The sequence below is a fragment of the Carassius gibelio genome, chromosome B8, assembly GCF_023724105.1.
Source record: "Carassius gibelio isolate Cgi1373 ecotype wild population from Czech Republic chromosome B8, carGib1.2-hapl.c, whole genome shotgun sequence".
In the NCBI taxonomy this organism is placed as follows: Eukaryota; Metazoa; Chordata; class Actinopteri; order Cypriniformes; family Cyprinidae; genus Carassius; species Carassius gibelio.
Window position 1 is genome coordinate 1,015,282 of NC_068403.1, and position 25,927 is coordinate 1,041,208.

The 25,927-nt window shown below is 36.5% G+C and overlaps 1 protein-coding gene across 1 annotated transcript; it reads left to right on the plus strand.

Annotated features, from left to right (window-relative positions):
- Positions 1-1,667: 1,667 nt before the first annotated feature.
- On the plus strand, positions 1,668-19,366 carry LOC127963374 (putative histone-lysine N-methyltransferase PRDM6). Its single transcript, XM_052563270.1, has 7 exons — positions 1,668-2,366; positions 4,439-4,746; positions 9,433-9,560; positions 10,643-10,767; positions 13,321-13,663; positions 16,020-16,196; positions 19,096-19,366. Exons 1-7 carry the CDS (start codon positions 1,913-1,915, stop codon positions 19,208-19,210), a joined length of 1,650 nt encoding a protein of 549 aa, XP_052419230.1. The 5' UTR covers positions 1,668-1,912; the 3' UTR covers positions 19,211-19,366.
- The last annotated feature ends 6,561 nt before the right edge of the window (positions 19,367-25,927 follow it).

Consider the following 25,927-nt stretch of genomic DNA (forward strand, 5'->3'; position numbering starts at 1 on the left):
ATTTGATTAATTAATGTATTAATTGAATGAATGAATTTAGACCAATACTGGATTATTCATGTTTTATCTCACAAAAAAAAAAAAAAAAAAAAAACATATTTTGGCAGAAACGCAAACACTATGAAGGGTCAGTGAATCCAGGACACCTCGAGTATTTAAAGAACCGACCTCGAGCAGCAGTGTCCTGGAAATCTGCGGTTTGAATGAGTTCACTCTGCTTTTCTCGCTATCAAACGACACAAAACGAGTTTTGTTAAGGTATAAGCAGCAAAAGCGCTTTTACATCATTAATAGACTGATGAAAAACACTCTAGGCACTTCTGTATATCTCTCTTTTTTTTGCAGTGGGTTATCACCAGCCAATTTATTATAAATCTGTGTTGCAACAACAGGACGAGCATTAACTCCCATCTGAATATACGTCTATATTAATGAATTATATAGTCAGCAACCCGTGACCTTAAAACTATAATAAGAGGAGAGACGCTGGTGGCTGAATTCTCTATCGGACTCCTGTCAAACACAGCCGTTCATTTGTCTTTCAGCCATCAGCAGAATTAATTAACAAGAAATGCAAAGGGTCTAAGTGAATGTCAAACAGCAGTCCATGTTAATGAAAGACACACCTAAACACTTTTTTCACGCGCTGGAAATATACAGATGAAGCCCAAGTTTACACAGCTTTAATAATCCGGGTTTTGGCACGGAAAATGATATATTTGGGCAGTTAATGTATTGATCTCTTCTGCCCCTCGAGTGCACTTTATTTCACCGCTCATTTATCAATGAATAAAAACACCGATACGCTGTCATAAGAGCTGGGTTATTTGGAAGTGTGACAACTATAAATGGTTTTAAGGGTAGCTTCGAATGCATTACTGTTTATATTTAAATAATAACAATAATTAAATTAATTAAAGTAGAATATAGCGCGATTAAATCGTGTTTATAATTGTAATGATAATCGCAACATAAGCTTTATCGCTAAAGAAAAATCTAAATCTGCGAGTTGTTGTTGCTCACATTCTTTAAGGGTGAAATGCATTTGTAGACAAGAATTCATTTTCAGACGATAATGTTTGTGTTTTGGTTCGTTATCAATCTGCAGAGACCTCTGGATGACGAATGGGGCTGTCAGAATGTTGCCAGTCAAAACAGTTCCCCTCCTCTGCTGTAAAATGCCCTACATTCAGAAACAGCGCTTTCCCAAAACTTTCTCAAGCGTCTGGAAGGAAAGGCTGGGAAACTAGTTATGCAGTCTTATCTGCTGCGTCAACGAGCGACTTAAAGAAATAGACTAATACAATTATCAAATGCCTGATTGATAGAGTCATTAATTATCACGCACACTCAAACAGAAAAATTCCGATTATAATTTACGATTCCAGCAACTCTACGTCTGTCTTTTTTTTTTGTGTGTGCATTGCGTGATCGCGCATAGAGTCATTTTGTCATGCAAACTCAAATATAAAATTCCGACAATAATTCAAGATTCCAGCAACTTTTTTTCTTTTTGTGCTGTGCTTACTTTTGTACAATGCCTGCACGCACTTACCTAATCTAATGCATGACACGCCACTTAAAAAAAAGTAATGCCAAATTAAAACCAAGCGCTCAGCATCACTTAGAGGCGCGTGCTCGTTCGGGAGCGCGCTGCGCATGCACGCGCCGAAAGGGGTTCGAGCAGAGCTCGCGGTCAATGCTGAGATGTTGTGAGTGCCCAAGAGTCACAGCCTGGACTCTTCTGACAGGGTAAGTGTGTTTCACTCGCGAGCGCTTGCTCTTGACTCGCACAAACATGCGTCGCGAGCGCAGGACACCGGAGCGCCTCGGCTTCTGTGTTGTAGTGTGTTTAGACGCGCGCGGCGGCCTGACTAGTTAAGTTAACCAGCGATTCTTTTCTGGAGAGCACATGAAAGTCCACCACCATCACCATCATCATCATCCATCATCTGTGCTGCTGTTACAGTCGGACATGCTGAAGCCGGGCGAGCCGAGCGGGTCTGCTTTCCTCAAAGTGGACCCGACCTACATCCAGCACTGGCAGCAGCTCTTCCCGCAGAACAGCGCGCTGAAAGCCGCTTCTCTTCCGCCTCCGGTGCCGCAGAGACCCAGCCTGATCTCCTCCAGCTCCTCCAGCTCCAGCGCGTCTCCCGCGGGTCACATCGCGCTGCTCGGACACCCGCTGAGCTCCGACACCGCCGGGGGATCGTCTCAAGCCAAAGAACTTTGTTTGTCGTCCAACTTTAAGAATGATAAAGGCTCGCGACTGAAGCTGAGCTCCGAGGAGCTGGACTATTATCTGTACGGACAGCAGCGGATGGAGATCATCCCGATCAACAACCACAACGGAGAGCTCAACAACCGTGTGTAGATTCATGCTCTTCCATAACACACACACACACACACACACACACACACAATCATAAAAATAAACAAGATAAAAGAAGCGTCACATGGGAACTTTCTTAAACATCGCGTTCTTGTTTTGAAGGAGCGCAGCGCATCTGAAGAAGCTGTCATTATCATTAACACATACCCTACAGTAGCATATAGAAGGATATACATGTTTTGTATTTTTTTACTTTAAAGAAAGGTATAAGCAGCTCAAGAGAGAAACATGGTTTTTGAAAACCTAATTATTTGAGGAAGAAGTATTTGACAAAACGAGCGCTTTATTGAGCTGCAAACCTAAAACTGTTTCTGGCGATTCGTTTTTGAGAAAAAAGTCAATTTACGTGTTTTTGCGATTTAGAAAATATATTTAAATGAATAATTTAGTTTTATGATAAAGCAGCACTGGTTTAGTCTACATTATTTTAGTGCATGTTTATAGAACAGTTTCTCAGTATTTTATGAAATGGGCCGAAGATTGTGTTGTGCATCTGATTTTACTGAATTCTAAAGAGTGATCGAATTAATTTTATTCTCAGGCAGGTGTGTGTTGAAGAGTTTTTATCCAGATCAGTGAGAAATGATCAACGAGCCGTATCGAATATCCTGAAATCGTTTACTGAAATCAAGGAAACTGTCTCAAATTAAAATGAATATAAATAAAACAAAAAAGGACATTCATAATGAAGAAAATGCATTTTAATATCATCTTTATTTTAAAACGTTTAATGAATAAACCTTTCTAGCAAATTTGTAGCCTAGGCCTGTAATATTTAAATTGGCGGAGATGTCTTGAATATGTTTAACTAAAAATCAAATATATGATAATTATTACATTGATTGTCAATGCAACAATTGAAATCATTTTTGCTTTGAATTCTTCTGAATGATCTTCTGAATCTTTAGGTTTTGTCCCGTTATATTCGGATCTGTGGATAATTAAATGCGCGCTGTGATGCTCGGAGGGAAATCCAGTCCGAGTGATCAGCAGATCTTCATCGATACATGAGGGATGAGAGGACAACACACAATTAATTGCTGTATAGTTTTGTGGAGTGAGTCCGGATCACTGATCGATCTGCTCCATCGGGCCACATTCATCATCCCAACACGGGACATGTGTGTCTCCGGGGGATCCGACACTTCTTTATCTACATGCGCGATCCCCAGCCCATATTTCAGAGCAGTGCAGCTCATTTAGAAAGCGCTTTACACACAACACATGCAAAACTACTGATGCACAGCACAACATAAGAAAACACGATTCGAGACTAAAGCGCATCTACAAAGCAACTAAAGTCAGTTTAGAAGACGATGCACATTGCGATTTAGGTCACTTTAATGATAGAAAAAGAAACGTTTTAACAGACATCTCACTCAGAATGTGTTTAAATGCTTAACGCAATCATTTTTTACTCGTTTCGTGCAGTTTTTTAATCATTAAAGTCAGTCATTTAAAATCGAATGCATAATTCTTTTGCATAAAGTCAGTAATTTTAAGTCTAATGCACTGAATATTTTTGTGCATAACTTCAGCTTTTTGTGCAGAATTTAAAGTCAATAATTTCAGGCGAAATGCACGTTTTGTGAATAAAGTCAATCATTTAATCTGTTTTTATGTCATTTCAAGTCTATAATTTTAAGTCAAGTGCACAAATTTCTGTTTTTCTAAATCTGTCTTTGCACAATTCATGTAACATCATTTAAAGTCAATAGCAATTTTGTGTGTGTGTGTGTGTGTGTGTGTGTGTGTGCATAAAGTCAGTCATTTATAGGCACAAATAGAAGCAAATTTGTTTGAGTGATTACTATTGTGAAATTATTTAGAAGCTGATAAATGCATCTGTTTTTTGGTTTAAATTCGTTCTTGAGCCTGTACCTACGCACGGGTTCAAGCACAGAAGCAGAAATGTCTTCATGCATCAGCTGACAAAAGCACAATTTAAAGTTTGTGTGTGACTCAGTGAAGGGGATCTCGGGGGCCGTTCGGGGTCCCATCTGTGTGTGGGTAAATAAGCGTCCCTCTCGCTGTGCCGTCCCTCAGGCTGTGACATGTGTGCGGACAACCGTAACGGAGAGTGCCCCATGCACGGACCCCTGCACTCGCTGCGGAGGCTGGTGGGGACCAGCAGCTCCTCGGTGACCGCTGCTCCTCCAGACGTCCCGGACTGGCTCAGGGATCTTCCTCGTGAGGTGTGTCTGTGCACCAGCACCGTCCCGGGTCTGGGATACGGCATCTGTGCGTCCCAGCGTATCCCACAGGGCACCTGGATCGGGCCCTTCCAGGGCGTCCCGCTGCCGCTGGACAAGGTGCAGTCGGGATCCGTGCGAAACACAAGACACTTATGGGAGGTGAGTGTGTGTGTGTGTGTGTGTGTGTGCGGGAACATCCTGATGTGTCCAACACAAAGAGGGGTGAGTTAGAAAAAGCCCAAACACACTAACTAAAGGTCAGCAGCAGAGAGAGAGAGAGAGAGAGAGAGAGAGAGAGACAGAGTGCAAAATATAAACTAATAGTTGCAAGAAAGAAATTAATGTGATGCAAAAACTGAACTGTGAGATTAAAAGGACAAATAAAAATACAAATCATATGATTTAAAACCAGAAATCTGAGTTGTAATTGTAAAAATCTTAGATTAATGTGATATAAATATGCATGTCTGTGGATAAAATGTCAGAAATGTGAGATTAAAAAGTTGCAGGCACCTTTTTAATATTTGTATTCCTTGGTAGAAACAAATTTCCATAGATGTGCATAAAGCTAAACCTCTTACACGCTCAGAGAAAGGTAGAGAAGCTGCTAAGATGCTCCAGTTCGGGTGAATAAAGTACAGAAGAGAGAAGACTGACAGCTGTTTGAATGTTTTAAAGCTGAGGTGAAAGACTGGGTTTGTGATGCATGCGGAGACAGAGATGTCTGCTTCAGAGTGACGTCAGTTTCTACAGTAAAAATTCCTCTAGATTCGAGTGAACGCTGTGTGTGTGTGTGTGTGTGTGTGTGTGTGTGTGAGCGGAGAATGAAAGGCTGGAATGTGTAAAACACAAACATTTGAGCCTGAACTGAAATAGCAGTGCGAGCGCGGCTGAATGATTCTCTGGAGTGTGTCAGAAATCACTGCTAATGGAGAATGAATCAGCGGCTGGCTTCGGCCGAGTGGTAGCTCCACAGATTCATATTTCCCCTGTTAGATCATCTATTAGTTTAATACGAGCGAAACGGATCACACGCCGCGCTCATTACAGCCGATCCAGCGTTTGATGAAGTCTGTCTGACCTTTTATTGACGTGTTATTACGCTCAGCGCTGATGGATGGACGTCTGTCGCGTTAAACACCTGATGGCAGCCATTTATTCAGTCAATTAGGAGAAAATTAAACTCTTTAAATGACAGAGATATACAAAAGAGATAATGATAGTCCAGGTCTAATTCATTAGAGAAGCACACACACACGTTTATCATCTAAAGCTGAATAAATCATCTCTCCATTGATGTCTGGTTAAAAAATACAAATTATTATGTTAAATAGGAAAAGATTTGAATAGACGTTCCACAAAAAAGTAGCATTATAAAGAAACAATCTGATTCAGCTTTAAGTAATGATATTAAAAATGAAAACTGAAATATGAAATGACACTCTAAATATCTTAACGAGTGAGTCATTGAATCATTCTTTCAACTGATTCATTCAAACAGCTATTTCATTCAGAAACAAATCAAGTGACTCTTTATGAACGAGTCACTGAATCAATGAATCACTCGATGTGTTCAAATGGCTGATTCATTTAGAAACAAACCAAGTTATTGTCTTTGTGAAAGAATCACTGAATCATTGACTCACTTGATTTGTTCAAACAGCAGTTTATTAAAAAAAAGCAAGTGAATGTCTTTATGAAAGAGTCACTGAATCATTGACTCACTTGATTTGTTCAAAAAGCTGATTCATTCAGAAACGAATCACTGCTGTGTGTTGATCAGAGATGCTCCGCTGTTCTGCTGTGCCTTGATTGGAACTATTTAAATTAACAAAATTGACCAAAACTGAATTTTTTTGTCTAAAACACAATATAAACTTCATGTTTATTGAACCTTTGAATGGTATAATATAGTATATAATATATAGTATAATTGTATATTTCAGACAAATACTGATCTTTGCATCTTTCTAAGAATCTTGAAGAATCTTTCTAAGAAATAAAATATTAATAATAATAATAATCAGAAATGTTTCTTGGGCAGTAAATCATCATATTATTCTGATTTCTGAAGATCATGTGACACTGAAGACTGGAGGAATGATGCTGAAAATACAGCGGAGCATCACAGAAATAAATTACACTTTAACACAGATTCACACAGAACACAGATGATTTAAATAGTAAAAATATTTCAAATTTTTACTGTATTTGCTGTACTTTGGATCAAATAAATGCAGGCTTAGTGAGCAGAAGAGACTTCTTTAAGTTTGACTGGTATAGTGTATACATATGATGTGATTTTTTGCTCTCATATCTTGAATTTTATTCTAATATAACTTAATTCTATCAGTCAGTCGTCCTGCATCATGTTCATCAGAAACTGCGTCAGTGTGTAATGATGGAAAGGTCTGGACGGGGCGCTGCATTAAATGCATTTTAACACGTTATTCATTCCACATTAAATGCACCAAGTGAATGTGTTAAATGGACATCCTCGTGTATGTCTGTATGTGTATGAGGGATAAATCAGATGTAAACATGTCTCGCAGTAAAAGCGTGTCTTGTTCGAGGCGCTGTCAGTGAGTAATGTGACGTTTATGAACTAAACACTGTACCTGTGCTGTTTTACTGCGTTAAAATAAACTCCAGCGAGAGTCTCTGTGCATCTCACAGGAGAAGAGTCAGGAGATCTTCGGTTACGGAGGAAGATGACTTTTAAAGGAACAGTCACCCCCCCAAAAAAAAAAAGATCACTCTGTCATCATTTAGTCGCTCTCATGTTCTTTGTTTCTTCTGTTAAATACAAAATAAGATATTCTGAACAATTTTGGGATCCAAACCATTTCTGGTCCCCATTGACTTCCATAGTGTTTTGTCCATATTATGGAAGTCAATGGGAATGGGAAAGTCAACCAGAATTTGAATGTTTGGGAGAAATATTCCTTTAAAAGATCTTAAATATTTTAGTATCATTGAGATAATATTGTAGTTTTTATCAATAGTTTGAATAAGTTATTTAGTTAATTAGTTATTTTTTGTTTGTTTTAGTAAGCTGTTTTTGTGGGGTTTTTTTATTAGATTTTCTAATACAAGTGTTCTTTGTAATTTCAGTTTTAGTTTCATTTATTTTGGTAAGTTAAATGAAACTAAACGAAAAAATGTGAAAATGTGTATTATTTTAAAATTTTCATTTTTTTATTTTTTATTTTATTAAACAGTAAATGTGTGTTTTGTGTTAATTTTTATTAGATTTTCTAATATCTAAAAAGTCGTTTTGTTTCAGTTTAGTTTTAGTATTTTAGTACATGAAATTAAACTAAACGAAAATAGGGGAAATTTAGTTTTTTATTTAAATATTTTCTTTTTTTACAGTAATTTTTATTATTTTTTTGTCTTTTTTATTACATTTTCTAATACGTTTTTTTTTTCAGTGTTTTTTTTGGTACATAAAATGTGTTATATAATGTCTATATAATTGTAATAATTGTTTTTTATATTTTAGTTTAGTTTGTCATTTTAATGCATCAAGTTAAACTAAATAAAAAATGACAACAATTTTTGTTGAAGCTTTTGTAACTTGAAGTTATATTCATGTTTTAAATAAATCTCATTATATGAATTATTATATTATGGATTGATCATGTTATTTGAAGTAACGCAGAATGGCGGCGGTTCTGTTTCTTGGATTGACTCTACATTGGGGCAGAACATAGTCTGAGCATGACTAAATGCTTTTATGAAACACAAATATGTCTGCCTCTGCAGATGTTGGTGAATAATATTTTCTGATCTCGTCTGCTGTGATTGGCTGAGCGTGATGATGTCATCGCCGCAGGCCGCCGGCCAGGATAATTATTTGATTTCTGCTCTTGTTTAACCTGGTTCCACGCTGTAATTCGTCACTGAACTTATTTCATGCTTCATTTGTGTCAGTGTTGTGAGAGAAAGCATCTCTAACCGTATCTGAACGCAGAACACGGCGGATCTGAGGAATGAGCGTCTCGCTCTGTTTTCACTGGAGGTTTTTATGGTTGCTTCGTGTTATTTTAAGGCTTGTTTAGTCTGTACGTCTGACTTTAAGTGCTTATTTTTGACATCCAGCTCAACTGTTATGATATTATTATGATGGGAACACGGCTATGGTGGTAGAAATGACTGTATTTAACACACATACAGTAGATAGCCATTTCAGCTTTGTTCTGTAAAATTCCATTGGTGCCCGGGTCCTAAAAATGATATAAACCCTTATAATGCTGTTTAATCAGGATAGCAATATAATTAGGTTACAATATTAAATGCAAAGTAAAAGTATCTATCTATTTATTTATTTATTTATTTAACATTATATGAATATATTTATTTATTAACCTTTAGGAAAGCCCTTCAGAGATCTAAAATCTATTTTACAGGAGTTTCCTGTTCAAGATAAAATAGCAGCAAATTAAAAGTGCTAAATAAAACCACAAACACTCTGAAAACAGCACTGAATCTGTCACAAGGCGATGAAACTGTGTAGGTCCTGACCTGAAGCGTTTCGTTACTTAATAACATTCTCAAACTGTTGGCACAAAGACAGTATTGATACAGTGTGTGTGCAGCGTTGCTCTGAAACATTGTAACCGTTTACAGAACATTCAAAAGTAACGTTCCAATAAAGTGATCAAATGTAACAGTTCCTCAATGTTTCCTCTAACTTTCAGAAAAGTTACATTTGACATTGGGAACATTCTAAGAACATTTAAAGGCAGCGTTAGCACTGCAGGCTCTTTTAGTTTGTTATCTTGCACACAAGACGAGGACGACTGTGAGTTCTGACGGTGTTTGTGGATGTCTCTCTTCTAGATTTATGATCAGGAGGGAACCTTACAGCACTTTCTTGACGGGAACGAGCCCAGTAAATCGAGCTGGATGAGGTACATCCGCTGCGCCAGACACTGTGGAGAGCAGAACATGATGGTGGTGCAGTACAGGTAGAGAAACTAACTAACTAACTATCTTAACTAAACCAACCCACACAAGCACACAACACCTGACTGATCTGACAAAACTCTAAAAATACAGGTATTGTTCCGTTAGGATTAGATTAATTAACAGAAGATACAGGAAAGGAAATTGTTTATAAAAATCAGCAAGTGGTGTCCACACACAAAAACATAACAGACTTATATATATTTTTATACATACTTATATATGTTTTATTTTATTATTATTATTATTATTTTAAAAAAAAATTCTAAATTATGGTCTTTTTGTATTTTTTAAATATTATTATATATATATATTTTTTTATATTAAAATGAAATAATAATAAAATATATATTTTCTGTATAGTGTGTGGACAGAACTTGCAGATTTTTGTATGTTAAACCTCCCAAAACCTCTTTATAAAGTACAAACGGAAAAATAGTTTTTCGATTAAAAAAAAAGTGGTTTCAGTCTGTAGTATTTCTAGCTGTATATAAAGACGGTAAAGTCCTTGTTTAGTTGAACACGTGTTTGTCAGTCGGTGTCTGATGATGTTCCACAGAGCTCAGACTGAAGGGGTTAATATTGAGCGGATCTTCTTCATGAAGCCCGTGTTGTAGTGCGCTCCAGATCTTCTGTTATGATCTGTAATATCTGTCTGGACTCCTCTTCAAAGCGGCCGCTGCTGGATGGAGTTAGGTCTGATCTGGCATCTCCTGCGCAGGGGGCATCCCGCACCGCTCCATCTCTCACACAACCACAGCAGTGCTCCGCCGTCAGCTGGCTTTGATCTGCACAGATTCAGGATTGGTGTTTGGGAGGTGACGTGTTGGTCCGGACCACCCATCGCTCCCCAAACAGACTCTTTCACTGGAGCGCTGCAGTGTTTATGTTGAGCCGAGCCGATGTTTTCTCTCTTACGAGATGCTCTGATTTATAGACTCGGCTCTTGTTTTATTTTGATGTCGTGGTGGATGAGACTAAATCAAGGATGACGATTAATTCAAGCATGATGATGAATGATTTAGTGGATTTACATATTGTATTGTGTGATGTGATTTCTAAGCATTGAGTGTGAATGTTTCAGGTCGTGTATCTTCTACCGAGCGTGTGCAGATATCCCTCGAGGAACAGAGCTGCTGGTGTGGTACAACGACAGCTACACGTCTTTCTTCGGGATCCCGCTGCAGTGCGTCGCACAAGACGAAAACTGTAAGACAAGCTCTCGTCTGAACCATACACACACTTATTCCCAGTACACACACACTGATGCATCTCTGAGGAGTCATACGTGTGTTTTCCATGATTTCGTCATCTGTTGCATCAGTGACATTCAGATTCAGATGTGTCTTGTCACATTTAGTCTCTGATACATGCACAAATCTCATCCGGGATGGTTTTCAGTTTCAGGTTTTTATTTGCAAGAAGTTCACGCTGGTTCTGCTCAGTTTTGGTGGTTTTGGTAAATGTTTCACCAACATATAAGTGCATCTGATTCAAGATAACAATTTCTAAAATGTGCAACTGTTTCGAAAATGTAACGACAACACGATTCAAGTAACATTTTCTTAAAAACAGATAAAACCATCTGGTTCGGTAACACTTTATATAGTGCTTAAAGGTTTTTATTATGCACGTTTTAATACATTTGATCTTTTCATGCATAACTGTAACAAAAGTTAAAATGCATCTTGTGTTTTAATGCATTATACTTTCTAAAAATATTAAAACTGTGGTTACAATGAGATCATTATAACGTGCATAATTAATACATCAAAACTACTGTTATAATGCATAATACTGTATATAAAGGCACTAAGTAAGACAATACATTTTTTAAAATTAAATTATAAAAACGTAAACATGATGAATGCTAACAGTTTATTATAATTGTTTTTTTTTACAACTCTTTTGCTTTAGACCATCTATTAATGTTAAATCCACCAATAAAATGTTAAGGTTTCAACTGCATCTGTCTGCATCTTCAAATGTTAAAAAATTACTTTAATAAAGTTGATTACTTCTAACAAAAAAGTTTTTGCTCAAATCAATAAAAAAATAAAAATAATGTGTTTATAATTTCTAAACAGGAGAGACTTGGTGTTGTTTTAAAGCAAAGGGAAATATATATCGGTATCGGCATTCGCTATCGGCCAAAACAATTAGAAAAATATCGGATATCGGATATCAGAAAAAATCGAATATGGTGCATCCCTAGTTTGAATGAGTGGATAACTTAGCTCAGTGTTTCTGAGAGAGTGAGTCTGACAGTCCAGCGTTTACAGCACACAGACTTTATGAGCTCAGTCTGCTTACTGTCGTCTTTACACAGAACAGTGTGTCATGTGACCGGAGAAATACTGTGAGAGAGGAGCTCTTCGCTTTGTCTGTGGAGCCCAGGATTGATGTGTGAGTCTGAGGATATGAAGTCTCAGATCTGCTCAGATGTAGATGTAATGAATGCAGTCAGCGGCGTCCTGAGATGCTCTGTCCTGCGGAGCCGTGTGTTTCTCCACGTTCAGTCTAATCTCAGGTCTGCGGCTGACGACTTCTGGAGCTTCATGCTTCATGCTGCATCGAACGCGCTGGCGTTATTGAATCAGAGCGCTCTCACATGTCTCGTCTTACACTCGGCTAATTCAGTGTTTATGTGCACTGCATGCTGTGTGATGATGAATGTGGAATGTGTTCAGTCTTTCTGAACATACAGTGTCTGAAGACGTCGATTGATCGGCCGAGATCGGACTCCATGGCTGATTCTCTAATGCTGTTTAGTTAGAATAGATAAACTTATTATATTGGATACATTTATTTTTAAATCACAATAATATTTCATAATTAAATGCAGCCTTGGTGAGCAGAAAATAGTTTTTTTCATAAAACAAGGGAAAAAACCTCCTGTAAAGTAGTGTATATAAATGACCAATGACTTTTTGTATCGATGGTCAGATTCTGAAATGGTATCATTGATTTACTGATAAAGTTTTGTTTCCTGTCTTTATTTTTTAAAAGTTTTATATATATATATATATATATATATATATATATATATATATGCATTTATTTATTTAAAAATGAATATATATATTTTAAATATGTTTTATATATTTTTATTTACTAGTTTTATTTCATTTCATTTTCATTAGGCATTTTAGTACTTCAAAAAAAAAAAAAAAAAAACTAAGTGATTATAACAAATGTTACTATCTAACTGCTTTTTATGGTTAATATTTTTTTATAAAATATTTGATAAATGATAATTATTTTTGAAATATTTTATTTTGGTTAATATTTATATTATTTAAAGGAAAATATTTTATAAATTTTAAAAGCATATATATATATACTTTTCGGAGCACAGAAGCAGTCATCAGTGTCACAGACGTATATTTGTAGAAATAGAAAACAATACATTGTATGAGTCACAATTATACATTTCTCTTTTATGACAAAAATCTTAAGGATATTAAGTAAAGATCATGTTCCATGAAGATATTTTGTAAATCTCCTACTGTAAATATATCAAAACGTAATTTCTAGTTAGTAATATGCATTGCTAAGAACTACATCTGAGTGATTTTCTCAACATGTAGATTTTCTTTGCTCCCTCAGATTCCAGATTTTCAAATAGTTGTATCTTATATCCCTCACAAACCATACAGTACATCAATCATAAAATAGTATTTGGGTTCAGATCTGTCTAATGTGGAGTAACCGAGTGTTTCTCGGCTTGACTCGGGTGTTCTTCTGCTGTTTCTGTGGCAGTGAACGTGCCGTCTTCTGTCATGGAGGCAATGTCTCGTCAGGACTCGCTCCAGCCCTTCAGTAAGAGTCCCAAACCCTCGTCTTCCTCGCTGCTGCCGCGCTCCATGGTCTTCCCTCAGACGCCCTGCTCTCGGAGCTTCTCTCTGCTGGACAAGAGTCACGTGGAGTCCAGCCTGAGCCAGATGAGCGGGAAGAACCAGCGCGTGCTGGCCAGCCCCACGTCCACCAGCCAGCTGAGCTCCGACTTCAGCGACTGGCATCTGTGGAAGTGTGGCCAGTGCTTCAAGACCTTCACGCAGAGGATCCTGCTGCAGATGCACGTGTGCACGCAGAACCCCGACAGGTACCAGGCGTATTATTGCTCTTGTGTTGTTTGGATTGTTTCTGTAAATACAGACTGATTGGAAGCAGCTTTACGAAGATCAACAATATTATAAATTATTACACATTTATACATTTTTAAATCTCGCCTTAAAACTCATTTGAATTCAAATTCAGTTATAAAGCAGCTTTACTGAACACAAGTGTCATAGTTCAGCTCAATCAGGTAAATTTGACAAAATTAATTATAAAAAAAATTCAGTTCTTAGATTCTTAATAAGAAACTTGATCCTTAACAATAAGTAGCTTTACAGAATACATAAGTGTCATAATTCAATTCAGTTGCATGTTGATTCAATTCAGTTCAACCACAGATTCACTGCTGCAAAATTGATGAATTATAAAATAAATTAAATTATCCGATTCTAAATCTGAAATTCAGTTGTCAGCTCTTAAGCATCTCTACAGAAGACAAAAGTGTCAAAATTCAGCTCAAGTTTATTCATTTCTATAAAGAGTCAATGTTGCAAAGCTCATAAATTCTGAAACAAATCAGTTCTTTGATCCTTAGTTTCGAATTTGATTCTTAACTAGTGTTAATTTTGTGTCTTTGGTGTACTATTAAAGTTTATATATATATATATATATATATATATATATATTGAAACTATCTTTATTTTTAAATTTAGTTTTCATTGTGATTTTAAGTTTTTTCAAAGTTTTAGTAATTTTTGTTGTTTTTGTCATTTCTAGCAGTTTTTTGTATTTATTTATAAATTAATTAATCAATTGTGTTTTTAACCATTTTTATGGTTTTAATTATAGACAGAGTTGTAGATTTAGAGAATTATAATACTCTGTTCTTAGCCATAAAGCAGCTTTGGAGAAGACGAAAGTGTCATAATTCAGTTCATTTCAGATTCAATTCAGTTCTGTAACAATGCTGATGTTGCAAAGTTCATTTTTAAACAAATTCAATTCCTAATTTGAAATTTGTTTCCTAACCAGTGTTATTTTATTATTAGTAAGATGTTATAGTATTCTATTAATATTTTGAATATTTTTCATTTTTTAATTTTCTTTTTCTATTTAAATTTTAAAGTTTTGGAATTTTTTTGTTTGTCACTTTTATTAGTCATACAATAGTTTTTTATATAAGTTTTAAATATTTTTTTGTTATTTTAGTACATCAAGTGAAACTAAATTAAAATTAGAATTTTTTGTCTCAACGATTTTTATATTTTCTATATTTTAATTCATGCTTATTTTATATTTCACGTAACATAAATCGTTTTTAGTATCAGTTTTATCTTCCAGTTAACTGTAAAACCTGTTCTTAAGTATAAAGCTTCTATAGAAGTCAACAGAGTGCTAATAATTCAGTTCGAGTTCAGTGTTTTCGACTTCGCGTCTGGACTTCTGATGATTCAGATCCGTTCACACGGTGAATCTGAGCATCATGAAGGGATTCGTTCTGAGATCTTCACGTCTGAAGGTTCCTGAGTTGATTTAACATGAGTGTAACATCATCTCTAAACCTAATTAAACACAGCCGAGCATGTATTGGAAATATTTTGCTTAGCTCTATTTTCCGTGCTGCGTTCAGTTCTATAAATCAGCTGCGCTTCACAAAGACATCCCCAGTCCAGACGTGATGCAGAGGAAAACAGATGCCACTTATTCAATAAACTAATATTCATACAGAAGAAAAATGTTTGCGGGATGAAGTCGATGTGAGGCTTTGTCGATACTCAACTTTATGACCCCGAGGCGCAGATAAAATTTAGCTGAACGAGGCAATCCGGGACGATCTGAGCTGATGCTTTATAGTCTTTGGCTTCTACATATTTATTGATGTTTAGTTTATATGTAGATTTGCGCTGGATAAATCACGGCATCATTGCGCTGCTGTGTTCTGCTGATGCGCAGGTGTTTTTCTTGTTTTTGTTCGCTCACATCAATCTCAGCGGTGACACGTTTCATTAACGAGTCATTCATTACCAAATCGAGCAGAAGAAATATTCTCGAGTAAGACATCCGCTTGCGCTCTGAGCTGAAGGTGCGTCTGGTGGAGGTCTGGAGGGTTATTTATGTCTCCGGCCGCTGCAGCAATAAACAATAAGTGTACATTAATCACTCGTGCTGCTGTAGTTAAAGCAGCGCACACATTCATCATCTGAAGATATTCAGCATCAGACAGAGAAACTTCAGTCCCTCGCTCAGCTTCGTCAGGAAACACTGACATCAGAGCTGGAACTCTTCATATATAGACTATAGAGAGTGTGTGTGTGTGTGTGTGTGTCTAATCGTCAGCTCATCTGATGCTAAGACGGTGCAGCTCTGGGGTTATTGGTGATGAGGGTCACTCTGTGTTTCAGGCCGTATCAGTGCGGTCACTGCTCGCAGTCGTTCTCGCAGCCGTCCGAGCTCCGCAATCACGTGGTCACACACTCCAGTGACCGGCCCTTCAAGTGCGGCTACTGCGGCCGAGCCTTCGCCGGAGCCACCACGCTCAACAACCACATCCGCACACACACCGGGGAGAAGCCTTTCAAGTAAGTAACAGTGAGTACCAGCCGTTCCTAAAACCCTCTGTTTCACAACGATATATGCATTACTGTACAGTCCATACACTTCAGATTCTCCAACAAGCACCGGACATGCTTTCAAGCTCTCGATTTTTAATCATGCAGGTGCTGGTCATATAATTAGAATATCATCAAAAAGTTGATTTAAGTCAAACTTATTCATTGCACACAGACTGATATATTTCAAATGTTTATTTCTTTTAATTTTGATGATCATAACTGACAACTAAGGAAAATCCCAAATTCAGTATCTCAGAAAATTAGAATATAACTTAAGATCAATACAAAGAAAGGATTTTTAGAAATCTTGGTCAACTGTAAAGTACGAGCATGTACAGCACTCAATACTTGTGTCTGAATGACTGCAGCAATGCGGCGTGGCATGGAGTCGATCAGTCTGTGGCACTGCTCAGGTGTTATCACATCTTCCTCTTCACAATACTCCATAGATTTAAGGTCAGGCGAGTTTTCTGGCCAATTAAGAACAGGGATACCATGGTCCTTAAACCAGGCACTGGAAACTTTGGCACTGTGTGCAGGTGCAGAGTCCTGTTGGGAAATGAGATCTGCATCTGCAAGTTGGTGAGCAGCAGGAAGCATGAAGTGCTCTAAAACTTCCTGGTATACAGCTGCATTGACCTTTGACCTCAGAAAACACAGTGAACTTACACCAGCAGATGACATGGACCCCAAACCATCACTGACTGTGGAAACTTTACACTGGACCTCAAGCAACGAGGATCGTGTGCCTCTCCTCTCTTCCTCCAGACTCTGGGACCCTGATTTACTTTCATCAGAGAACATAACTGTGCACCACTCAGCAGAAGTCCAGTCCTTTCTGAAGCGAGATGCTTCTGACGCTGTCTGTTGTTCAAGAGTCTCTTGACACAAGGAATGCGAAGCTGAAACCATGTCTTGCATACGTCTGTGTGTAGTGGTTCTTGAAGCACTGGCTCCAGCTGCAGTCCACTCTTTGTGAATCTCCCCCACATTTCTGAATGGGTTTAGTTTCACAATCCTCTCCAGTGTGCAGTTATCCCTATTGCTTGTACACTTTTCTTCTACCACATCTTTTACTTCCCTTCTCCTCTCTATTAATGCGCTTGGACACAGAGCTCTGTGAACACCAGCCTCTTTTGCAGTGACCTTTTGTGTCTTGCCCTCCTTGTGCAAGGTGTCAATGGTCATCTTTTGGACAACTGTCAGGTCAGCAGTCTTCCCCATGATTGTGTGTCCTACAGAACTAGACTGAGAGGCCATTTAAAGGCTTTGTAGTTGTTTTGAGTTAATTAGCTGATTACAGTGTGGCTCCAGGTGTCTTCAATATTGAACCTTTTCACAATATTCTAATTTTCTGAGATACTGAATTTGGGATTTTCCTTAGTTGTCAGTTATAATCATCAAAAATAAAAGAAATATACATTTGAAATATATCAGTCTGTGTGTAATGAATTAATATAATACACAAGTTTAACTTTTTGAATGGAATTAGTGAAATAAATCAACTTTTTGGTAATATTCAAATTATATGACCAGCACCTTTTATATATATATATATATATATATATTTTTTTTGTTTTACACACACACACACACACACACACACACACACATATATATATATATATAAAACACAATAAAAATTTGATTTTTGACATTTTTTTAAAACAAAGTTATCTGTTTTTGCAAATAAGCTCTTCACACACACATACACACACACTTTTTTTTACAAAATGTATTTTAAATATATGTTTTCATATATGTGCAAATAAAATTTGTCATATTTTAATTCTATACATTTTCTATTTTTGTATTTTTAAATGTATATTTTATATCTAATTAGTCATTTAGTTAAAAATGTTTATATAATTATTTTTTTTACATACTGTATATATATTTTTTCTTCATATATGTATGTATAAGATTAGATATGGAATATGGAACCCATGCTGGCAAAATGAGTTGAAATGAGGTATTTTCAAAAAGGAGTTCTATTTATTTTCACATTCTGCTTTATAATTAAGTACAAAATAAAATATTTAGACTTGTTGGAATCAGACAAAAAATGACTGAGCTACAGCAGTTTGAAGACGATGGAGAGATCTGATTTAGACAAAAATCTAGTTTTCTGAAGATTCCAAAGCAAAATCACCAATCATTAATAATAATAATACTTACTATATTATCAGTATAGCTATTTTTTAATTTTATCTTTGTTATTAAAGATAAAAAGAAAGAAGCAAATAAACAGTAGTTTGATCAAGACTCTTTTCTTGTGATGTTTGATGAACATCGAGACAGATCTATATTAAGATCTACTGTAATGCATGCATCTAATATAACGCTGAACATCAGATTGTTAACTAAATGTAAGACAATATAAGTCTTTATAATGTTGAGATGATCCAGATTTGGAGCTGAAAGCGTGGTTGGACAGATGTGTTATCTTATGTCTGTGTTGTTCAGACGTACAGCAGTCGTGCTTCAGTAACGAATCAAGCGTCTAATAAGCAATCAGTGCAACACAAGCGTGTCATCAGCGTTTGAGCAAAGACAATCATCAGAAGCGCTCAGGAATCTTTAGCTGATCAATGGCCTGAGCTTCTCTCATCGAGCCGAGCTGCTTGACTGATCGTAGCTGGAATCAGCTTCAGAGTTTGTATAAACCTCATGGAAAGCTGCTGTGATGCTCAGAAAGCTGCTGTTGTTGTGTGACGCTGATGAGGAGCCGGGGCCCGTTCTGGACAGGGGTCTCCAGGGGCCGCCCATCCTCATGCATTATTGACAGGCTTTCTGTGTGTCTGTCATGAGACCCCACAATTACACCCGGCCTGACCCGTGTGTGTGTGTGTGTGTGTGTGTGCAGGTGTGAGCGGTGCGAGCGCAGCTTCACGCAGGCCACTCAGCTCAGCAGACACCAGCGGATGCCCAACGAGTGCAAACCCATCAGCGAGAGCAGCGAATCAATCGAGGTGGATTAACTGATTGACCAGCTGGAATTAAACGACCAGGGAAAATCATGATTAAATGTCACGGACACTTAAGCAAAACCAAAGATTTCCTCAGAGAAACTCTCAATCACACGCAGAAAACCAAAAGCAGTTATAAAATAAGTGAGATGTTAAGAGACATCGATCCAGGCAAGAACAGGGGGCGGGGCTATCGGGGGCGGGGCTATCGGGGAGATTATTTATTCATGAGTTCATGAAATGAGACTGTGTTTGGAAGAACAGAACAGTAAAAACTGATATTCTTCAGCACTATTTCTATCTTGCCTTCCAGTACAAATATCAAAATAAACTTAAATGAAGATGCAGAATGACTTACAATATTAAGTTTGAGTTAAAAAAGAAAAAAAGTTTAGAAATACAAAATGAGATGCCATAAGTAATCTTTTTTTTTTTTTTTTAATTAAGAGCATTCATGCTTAAAACAATAATAATAATAATAAAATCTTAATTTGCTTTCCATTTATTTGTTTTAGTCCATTGGCATTTATTTCCTTATTTTAATAAACATTTTTTATTACACTTATTTTAAATAATTATCTTAAAATAACAGTATTAACTCGTTTAATCCCAATTTTTATTCCCAGACATGAAAAGGAGGAACCCTCTGAAATAATCAATAAAAATACAAATTATGCAAAAGAGTGTGATAAACTGTGTTTTATGGTCTGTCACAATTGTGACCAGAGCGATATTAAACTCTGTTTGATCACATCCTAGGGTTATTAGTATTATGCATAAAAACATTAAAAAAGTATAACCATCAGAATATTGCAAACTTGTTACTTTACTGTAACATGTATCATAGAGTTGTAATATTAGTGCTACAACATCAGTATCGTAACTTATTTGTAACATTTGAACTTTTAATTTAGCGCAGCTTTCACGACTGCGTCTGGATTTTTGTGTAAAGTTCGATGACACTGCACAGATTTAATTGTATAACACATGTTTAAAGGACAGATATTTGTACTGGAACACAAGATCGAGAGGAAGAACGTCACTTTTTACAGTGTTGAGGGTCTGCCCAGCAAACAAAAAATGATTCATATATAATATATATCTATATCTATTAGCAGGTGTCAAACCACAGCACCGTTTGGACAGAAACGATCACGTCTGTGTAACTGCAGCTTTTACGCAGCATGACTTACACTGCTTCACCAAAAATGACTTTCTGTTGTATAAAATGTAAATTCTGAATATTATATTTCTCCCATATCATGCTGTATGGCACTTTTCTGATTATTTAATATTTCAACTCTTATGCACCGACATGCGAGGCGGTCACAGCGACTGAATGTGGGGTTTACTCTGATATTCCCAGGTAAACTTTATCTCTTGTGTTTCCTAGAGCTTTAATGTGATTATGAGACACTTTTAATCTGTCGTTTCTGATGTTCCACTCAAACCAAAGTCACTGAATGCAGCTGTGCTCCTTTTCTAAACACGCAGAACCTCTTCAGTTTTGATGAATCACCTGAATGTCTGATAATCATGACTTGTGCTGTATTTTCAGAACGTGTTCGGCTCAAATCCAGCTTTTGTTTGCATGATTTCAACATTTTTGTAAATAAAAATGTTCTTGTGAATAAAGTAATGACCAAACTTTGATTAGCATTAAACTGGTCGATTGTATTTGATTATTTATCTCTCATGTTGTGTTCTGGTCGGTTTATTTTTCATTAAAATACTACTTAAAGTATTAGACTAAACTTCCGAAGTGACTTTACTCACACAGAGTAGAACAGTTTCACTTCTTTCCCCCCTAATTATTATTATTTTTTTATTTTATGTCAAAAATGACCTGCCTACAAAAATACACACACACACACACACACATATATATATATATATATATATAAATTACTTGTTACACTATATTATCACATTTTGTCAACTATATTGGCTTTCTGTAAACTTGTTCTCTTTCAAATTTTGTATTTGTAAAATATATTTAACCCTCAGTCAAAAGTGACAGATTTTTTTTCTATGAAAGATTTAAAAAAAAGAAAATGAAACAAAAGTTATACAAGTTTTTTTTATTTATGAAAAATGCACAAAAGTACTATTTTTAAATGTTATACTATATTATTATATTTTTCAAAACATGTTTTACTTTAAGACTTTGAGAAAATCAAAAGCCTTAAATCTAAAAAAGTTGTGTTCCAAATTTGAAGTTGATATCATTAAAAATGTAAAAAATATTTTTCAGTGAGATTTTGTTTGTGCGCAGTACCAAACGTTTCCACTAGAAGTGCCAAAACATTTATCAAGCTCCATCCCATTTCAAAAAAGTAATACAATTCAAAAAAAAAAAAAGAAAATAGAAAAAAAATTATATTTTCATTTTATTTTTGTAATTATTTTTCCTTAATGCCAAAAATCATTAGGATATCATTAGGAATCATGAAGATATTTTGTGAAGTTCCTACCATAAATATATATAACTTAAGTTTTGATTAGTAATATGCATTGCTAAGAACTTCATCTGAACATCTTTAAAGATGATTTTCTCAATGTTTAGATTTATAACACCCTCAGATTCCAGATTTTCAAATATTGTCCTCCTAACAAACCACACATCGATGGAGAGAAGATTTATTCAGACTGGTTTTGTGCTCTAGGCTCACATATAGCATAATGAGAGATTTACAAGCCAAACACCAAATTAGGTAAAGGATGGATTACCTCAATATTTAACAAATGAATACTATATCTGATCTGCAGACCCGTCTGAGTGTAATCTGACTGTGTTCTTGCTCATGAACAGGACTGTGAGTTTTCCTCTGGTTCCTGCAGAAGTGTGAGCTGTGTCTCTGGCCGTCGGTGATGAATCAGGGTGGGCTCCGGGGCCGGGGCCCTGCGGGAAGGTCGGGTCCCTCAGCGTCTGTGTCTGGGCAGCTGTCCCGGGTTACATGTCTGACCCGAGCGCGTCTGATTTATTATCACGCACCTTTCTCCAGCAAACAGCAGAAACCCTGAGTCCGGCTGGAGTCCGGCTTACATGTGGAGCGCTTGAGCATCGTGTGTTCGCTGATAAACGGCGTGAATGATCAGAGTGTATTACATCAACATTATTCCTGCGCTTTCTGGCCTTGCTGTGTTTGCTTTGGCTCGGCTGCTATTGGAGCAATAGTTACTAGTCTTAATATAGTTCTGCCCCTGGTTGTGCTGTAGTCTTTGGAAGGTCTCTGAACGTCCCTCTGCTGCCAATTACACACAATTATTAGAGTTCAAGGCTCCTCTGGGCGTTTAGTGATGGTGGTTAGTTTCTGAGAGATGAAGACGAACGAGACGCTGATTTATATTCTCTCTCATGGGAAACATCGCGTTAAAAACCACACTCAATGTTATGCTGAAAATGCTGGTTCAACTATTTATTTATTCTTGAAATTTGGTGGATGTTTCTCATTGAGGGTCACGAATGTGCATGCAGTGTTTCAACACATAGATGTGTTTTGGAAAGGCTTTTCTGACTCCTTCACTGACCCTCGTTGGTTTCCGTGCAGTTTGACAAAAATCAACGCTTTTGAAAAACAGCAAAGAGTCGTGTGAAAAACAGAAAAGCTTTAGCGTAACTGCAAACACTAAAATGTGACAAAATACATGACGACTTTGAGATTTATCTTCTGAATCATCCAAGGAACCTATGTGGCCAAAAAATAATAATAATAAATAAATAAATTTTATATATATATATATATATATATATATATATATATATATATATATATATATATATATATATATATTATTTATTTATTTTTCAAAAGTATATTTGAAATGCTTTATATGCTTTAATAAAAATGTATATTAATAAAAATTTATTAAGACATTACATTTATATAATATTAAATTATATAAACAATGATAAAAAATTAAATATATAAAAAAAATTAAATCATTTTAATATTAAATCATTAATAATTTAGTTTTGAGTAGGTCTATGCTTTTCCTTCCACATTTGCATAGTGTAAATGTAGGCTACTGTAAAACTGAAAATGTATTTAAATATATATATATATATTTTTTTTTTGTCGCTGAAATACATTTTGAAATCTGTTTTGGTTTGAAGGTTGAAACAAACAAAAAAAACTAACCAAAAATATATATGATCAATTATAAATATATAATCAAATTTATTTGATCTTCAGGGTTTACAATATATATTTAACATATATTTAAAACAGAATTTGTCCAGAAAATGTGTTTATCTGGTTTATCGTCAGACAAAAACTATGTAAAAAATTTTTTTTTAAATAAATAGGAGGGGGATTTATTTCCGTCTGAACATCGTGACGTTCTCGTCTGTGGTTTTGGGGAAAGTGACCGCGTCCACCTGTTTTTTCTTGCACAAGTATTTTAAAGATTCTCCAGACAGCAGAGCGTTGAGTTCTCGCGCGTTGTTCCCAGAGGAGCGTCGCGCGATTGTAAAACAAACAGCATCCATCAGCGCGCGGTCACGAGAACAGAGACCTGTGCACCGCATCAGACGAGAAGCGTTATTATCAAAACATACATGTGAACGCGCTTTTGCTCGCTCTGGAATTTCCTGCTCTGAGGTCACACTTTCACAAGCAATTAGCAAGAAACGCGGAGTTTCTTAAACGTCTCCAGAAAGTCTAATTGGAAACATGTAGGGTCTGTGAGAACGGCTGAAGAGGAGCGACTCTCTCCTGGAGAAAGCTGCAGGTCTCTGAGGAGCTGTACAGTAGGAGTTTTCATCGCTCGGCTCCGAGTTCACGAGTTCAGGACCGATCAGACTCTGAGAGAATAATAACACTGCTGGAAATATGCGGACGATAAACAGCATGAAGCACTCACTGTCAGCGGCTGCGTGTTATTCTTCCATTGAAAAAAAGAGCAACACTTACAATAATATTAGTTCATAAAGTGCTGCTTATGATGAACTGAGATGCTCGTGTGTTTCGAGGGTCTGGAACTTCAGAGCAGCCCAGGAGCATGCTTCAACATTTACACAAAAAAACAAACAAACAAAAAAAAACTATTATTTTCGAGGTCACATAATAGAACATTTTGTCTCTGGTTCAAAGAATCCAGAAAAAAGTATAAAAAAAAAAAAAAAAAAATTGTCAGCACAACTGTTGATAATTCTTATAATAATCATCATATTTTCATGATTTCTGAAGATCATGTGACACTGAAGACTGGAGGAATGATGCTGAAAATACAGCGGAGCATCACAGAAATAAATTACACTTTAACACAGATTCACACAGAAAACAATATTTTATATTCTAATAACATTTTGCAAGATTACAGTATTTTTTCTGTATTTTTGATCAAATGCAGTCTTGATGAGCAGAAGAGACTTCTTTAAAAACATTAAAAGTTTCAGTGACCCCAGACTCTTGACCGGTCGTGTATACTACAGTGACACTGTAATTAGAATAGCAAATATAAAAGAAATATAAAATAGTGAAGAAAATAAAATAATATTTGACATTACAGGAAAGCCAGATTGAAAAGATTTGATGCAAACCCTCTACGTTCAAAGTTTTACAAGACAGACAGAATGACATCATAATTTATTCAGTCATTAATTAGCATATTATTGACCTGCTGCTTTGGAGCTGAGGTGGAAGATGTCATATTTTTTTTAAAGGGAAGCTCTCCTGCTGCCTTTCAGAGATCTCTTCATGAAAAAAAAACAAGTTTATAAAGCAGAGAGTTCAGTCCTTGATTCTGATTGGCTGAGCCGTGTTCAAACATTGTTCTAAATGACTCTACAATGTAACAAACACCTTTGTTTATTTCTTTGTGTTCATGTTTTTCTTTCTTGACAGCTTTCTTCTCTTCAGCGGCCAGGTAGCTCTAGCTCCACACACACACACACACACACACACACACACGTCGGCCATCAACCACTCCTGCAGCACACATAGAGAATAACTCATACAATTACTGCTTATTTTTACAGGACGTCTCTTGATCGCTGGTCTTTGTCTCCTGTTTTAATGTAAAAGGTGAAACCTGAGTTCTCCAGCAGCGCACATCAATACAGAGCGTCTGTGAAAACTCAAACCAGCTTGATTTTATTGATGATGTGTTTGTGCTAATCTCATTTCTTCTGCAGTTTTCCTGAAGCATTACAACACAGTAAAACATTCACCGCAGCCAAAAGAGCAAGAAAAACAAACACTTAGATGTGGCCTTGACTTACGGCCAAACATTAGCTGCAGGAAGCACACACACACACACACACACCGTTTCCTCCTCTACCTGCGGCTCTAATCGTTCTCAGTGTGTGGCGTGAGCGTCTGCTGGTGTGACCGCTGAATGACCTCAGATGCCAGACACAACTCAAGAGCAGTTTTCTGGAGAGGTTTGCTGACACCTGGATCACTTCACCGAGGAAATTACCCAGAAACCCCAAACAGAGCTGACAGATCCATCACAGCACTTCTTTAGTGAACATGATCTCTGTCACCTGCAGAAGTGTGGGCTTTCTCCTGCTCACAAAGGCTGCATTTATTTAATAAAAAATACAGTAGAAATAGTGAAATATTATTAAATTTGAAAATACCTGTTTTCTGTGTGAATCTGTGTTAAAGTGTAATTTATTTCTGTGATGCTCCGCTGTATTTTCAGCATCATTCCTCCAGTCTTCAGTGTCACATGATCTTCAGAAATCATGAAAATATGATGATTTATTTAAAATGTTGG

Excerpts from the sequence above, each read along its gene's own strand:
- LOC127963374 (XM_052563270.1), top strand. The coding sequence starts at position 1,913 with ATGAAAGTCCACCACCATCACCATCATCATCATCCATCATCTGTGCTG. Across the intron at positions 10,768-13,320 it reads CGTCGCACAAGACGAAAACT|TGAACGTGCCGTCTTCTGTC; the intron begins GTAAGACAAGCT and ends TTTCTGTGGCAG. Across the intron at positions 16,197-19,095 it reads ACCGGGGAGAAGCCTTTCAA|GTGTGAGCGGTGCGAGCGCA; the intron begins GTAAGTAACAGT and ends GTGTGTGTGCAG.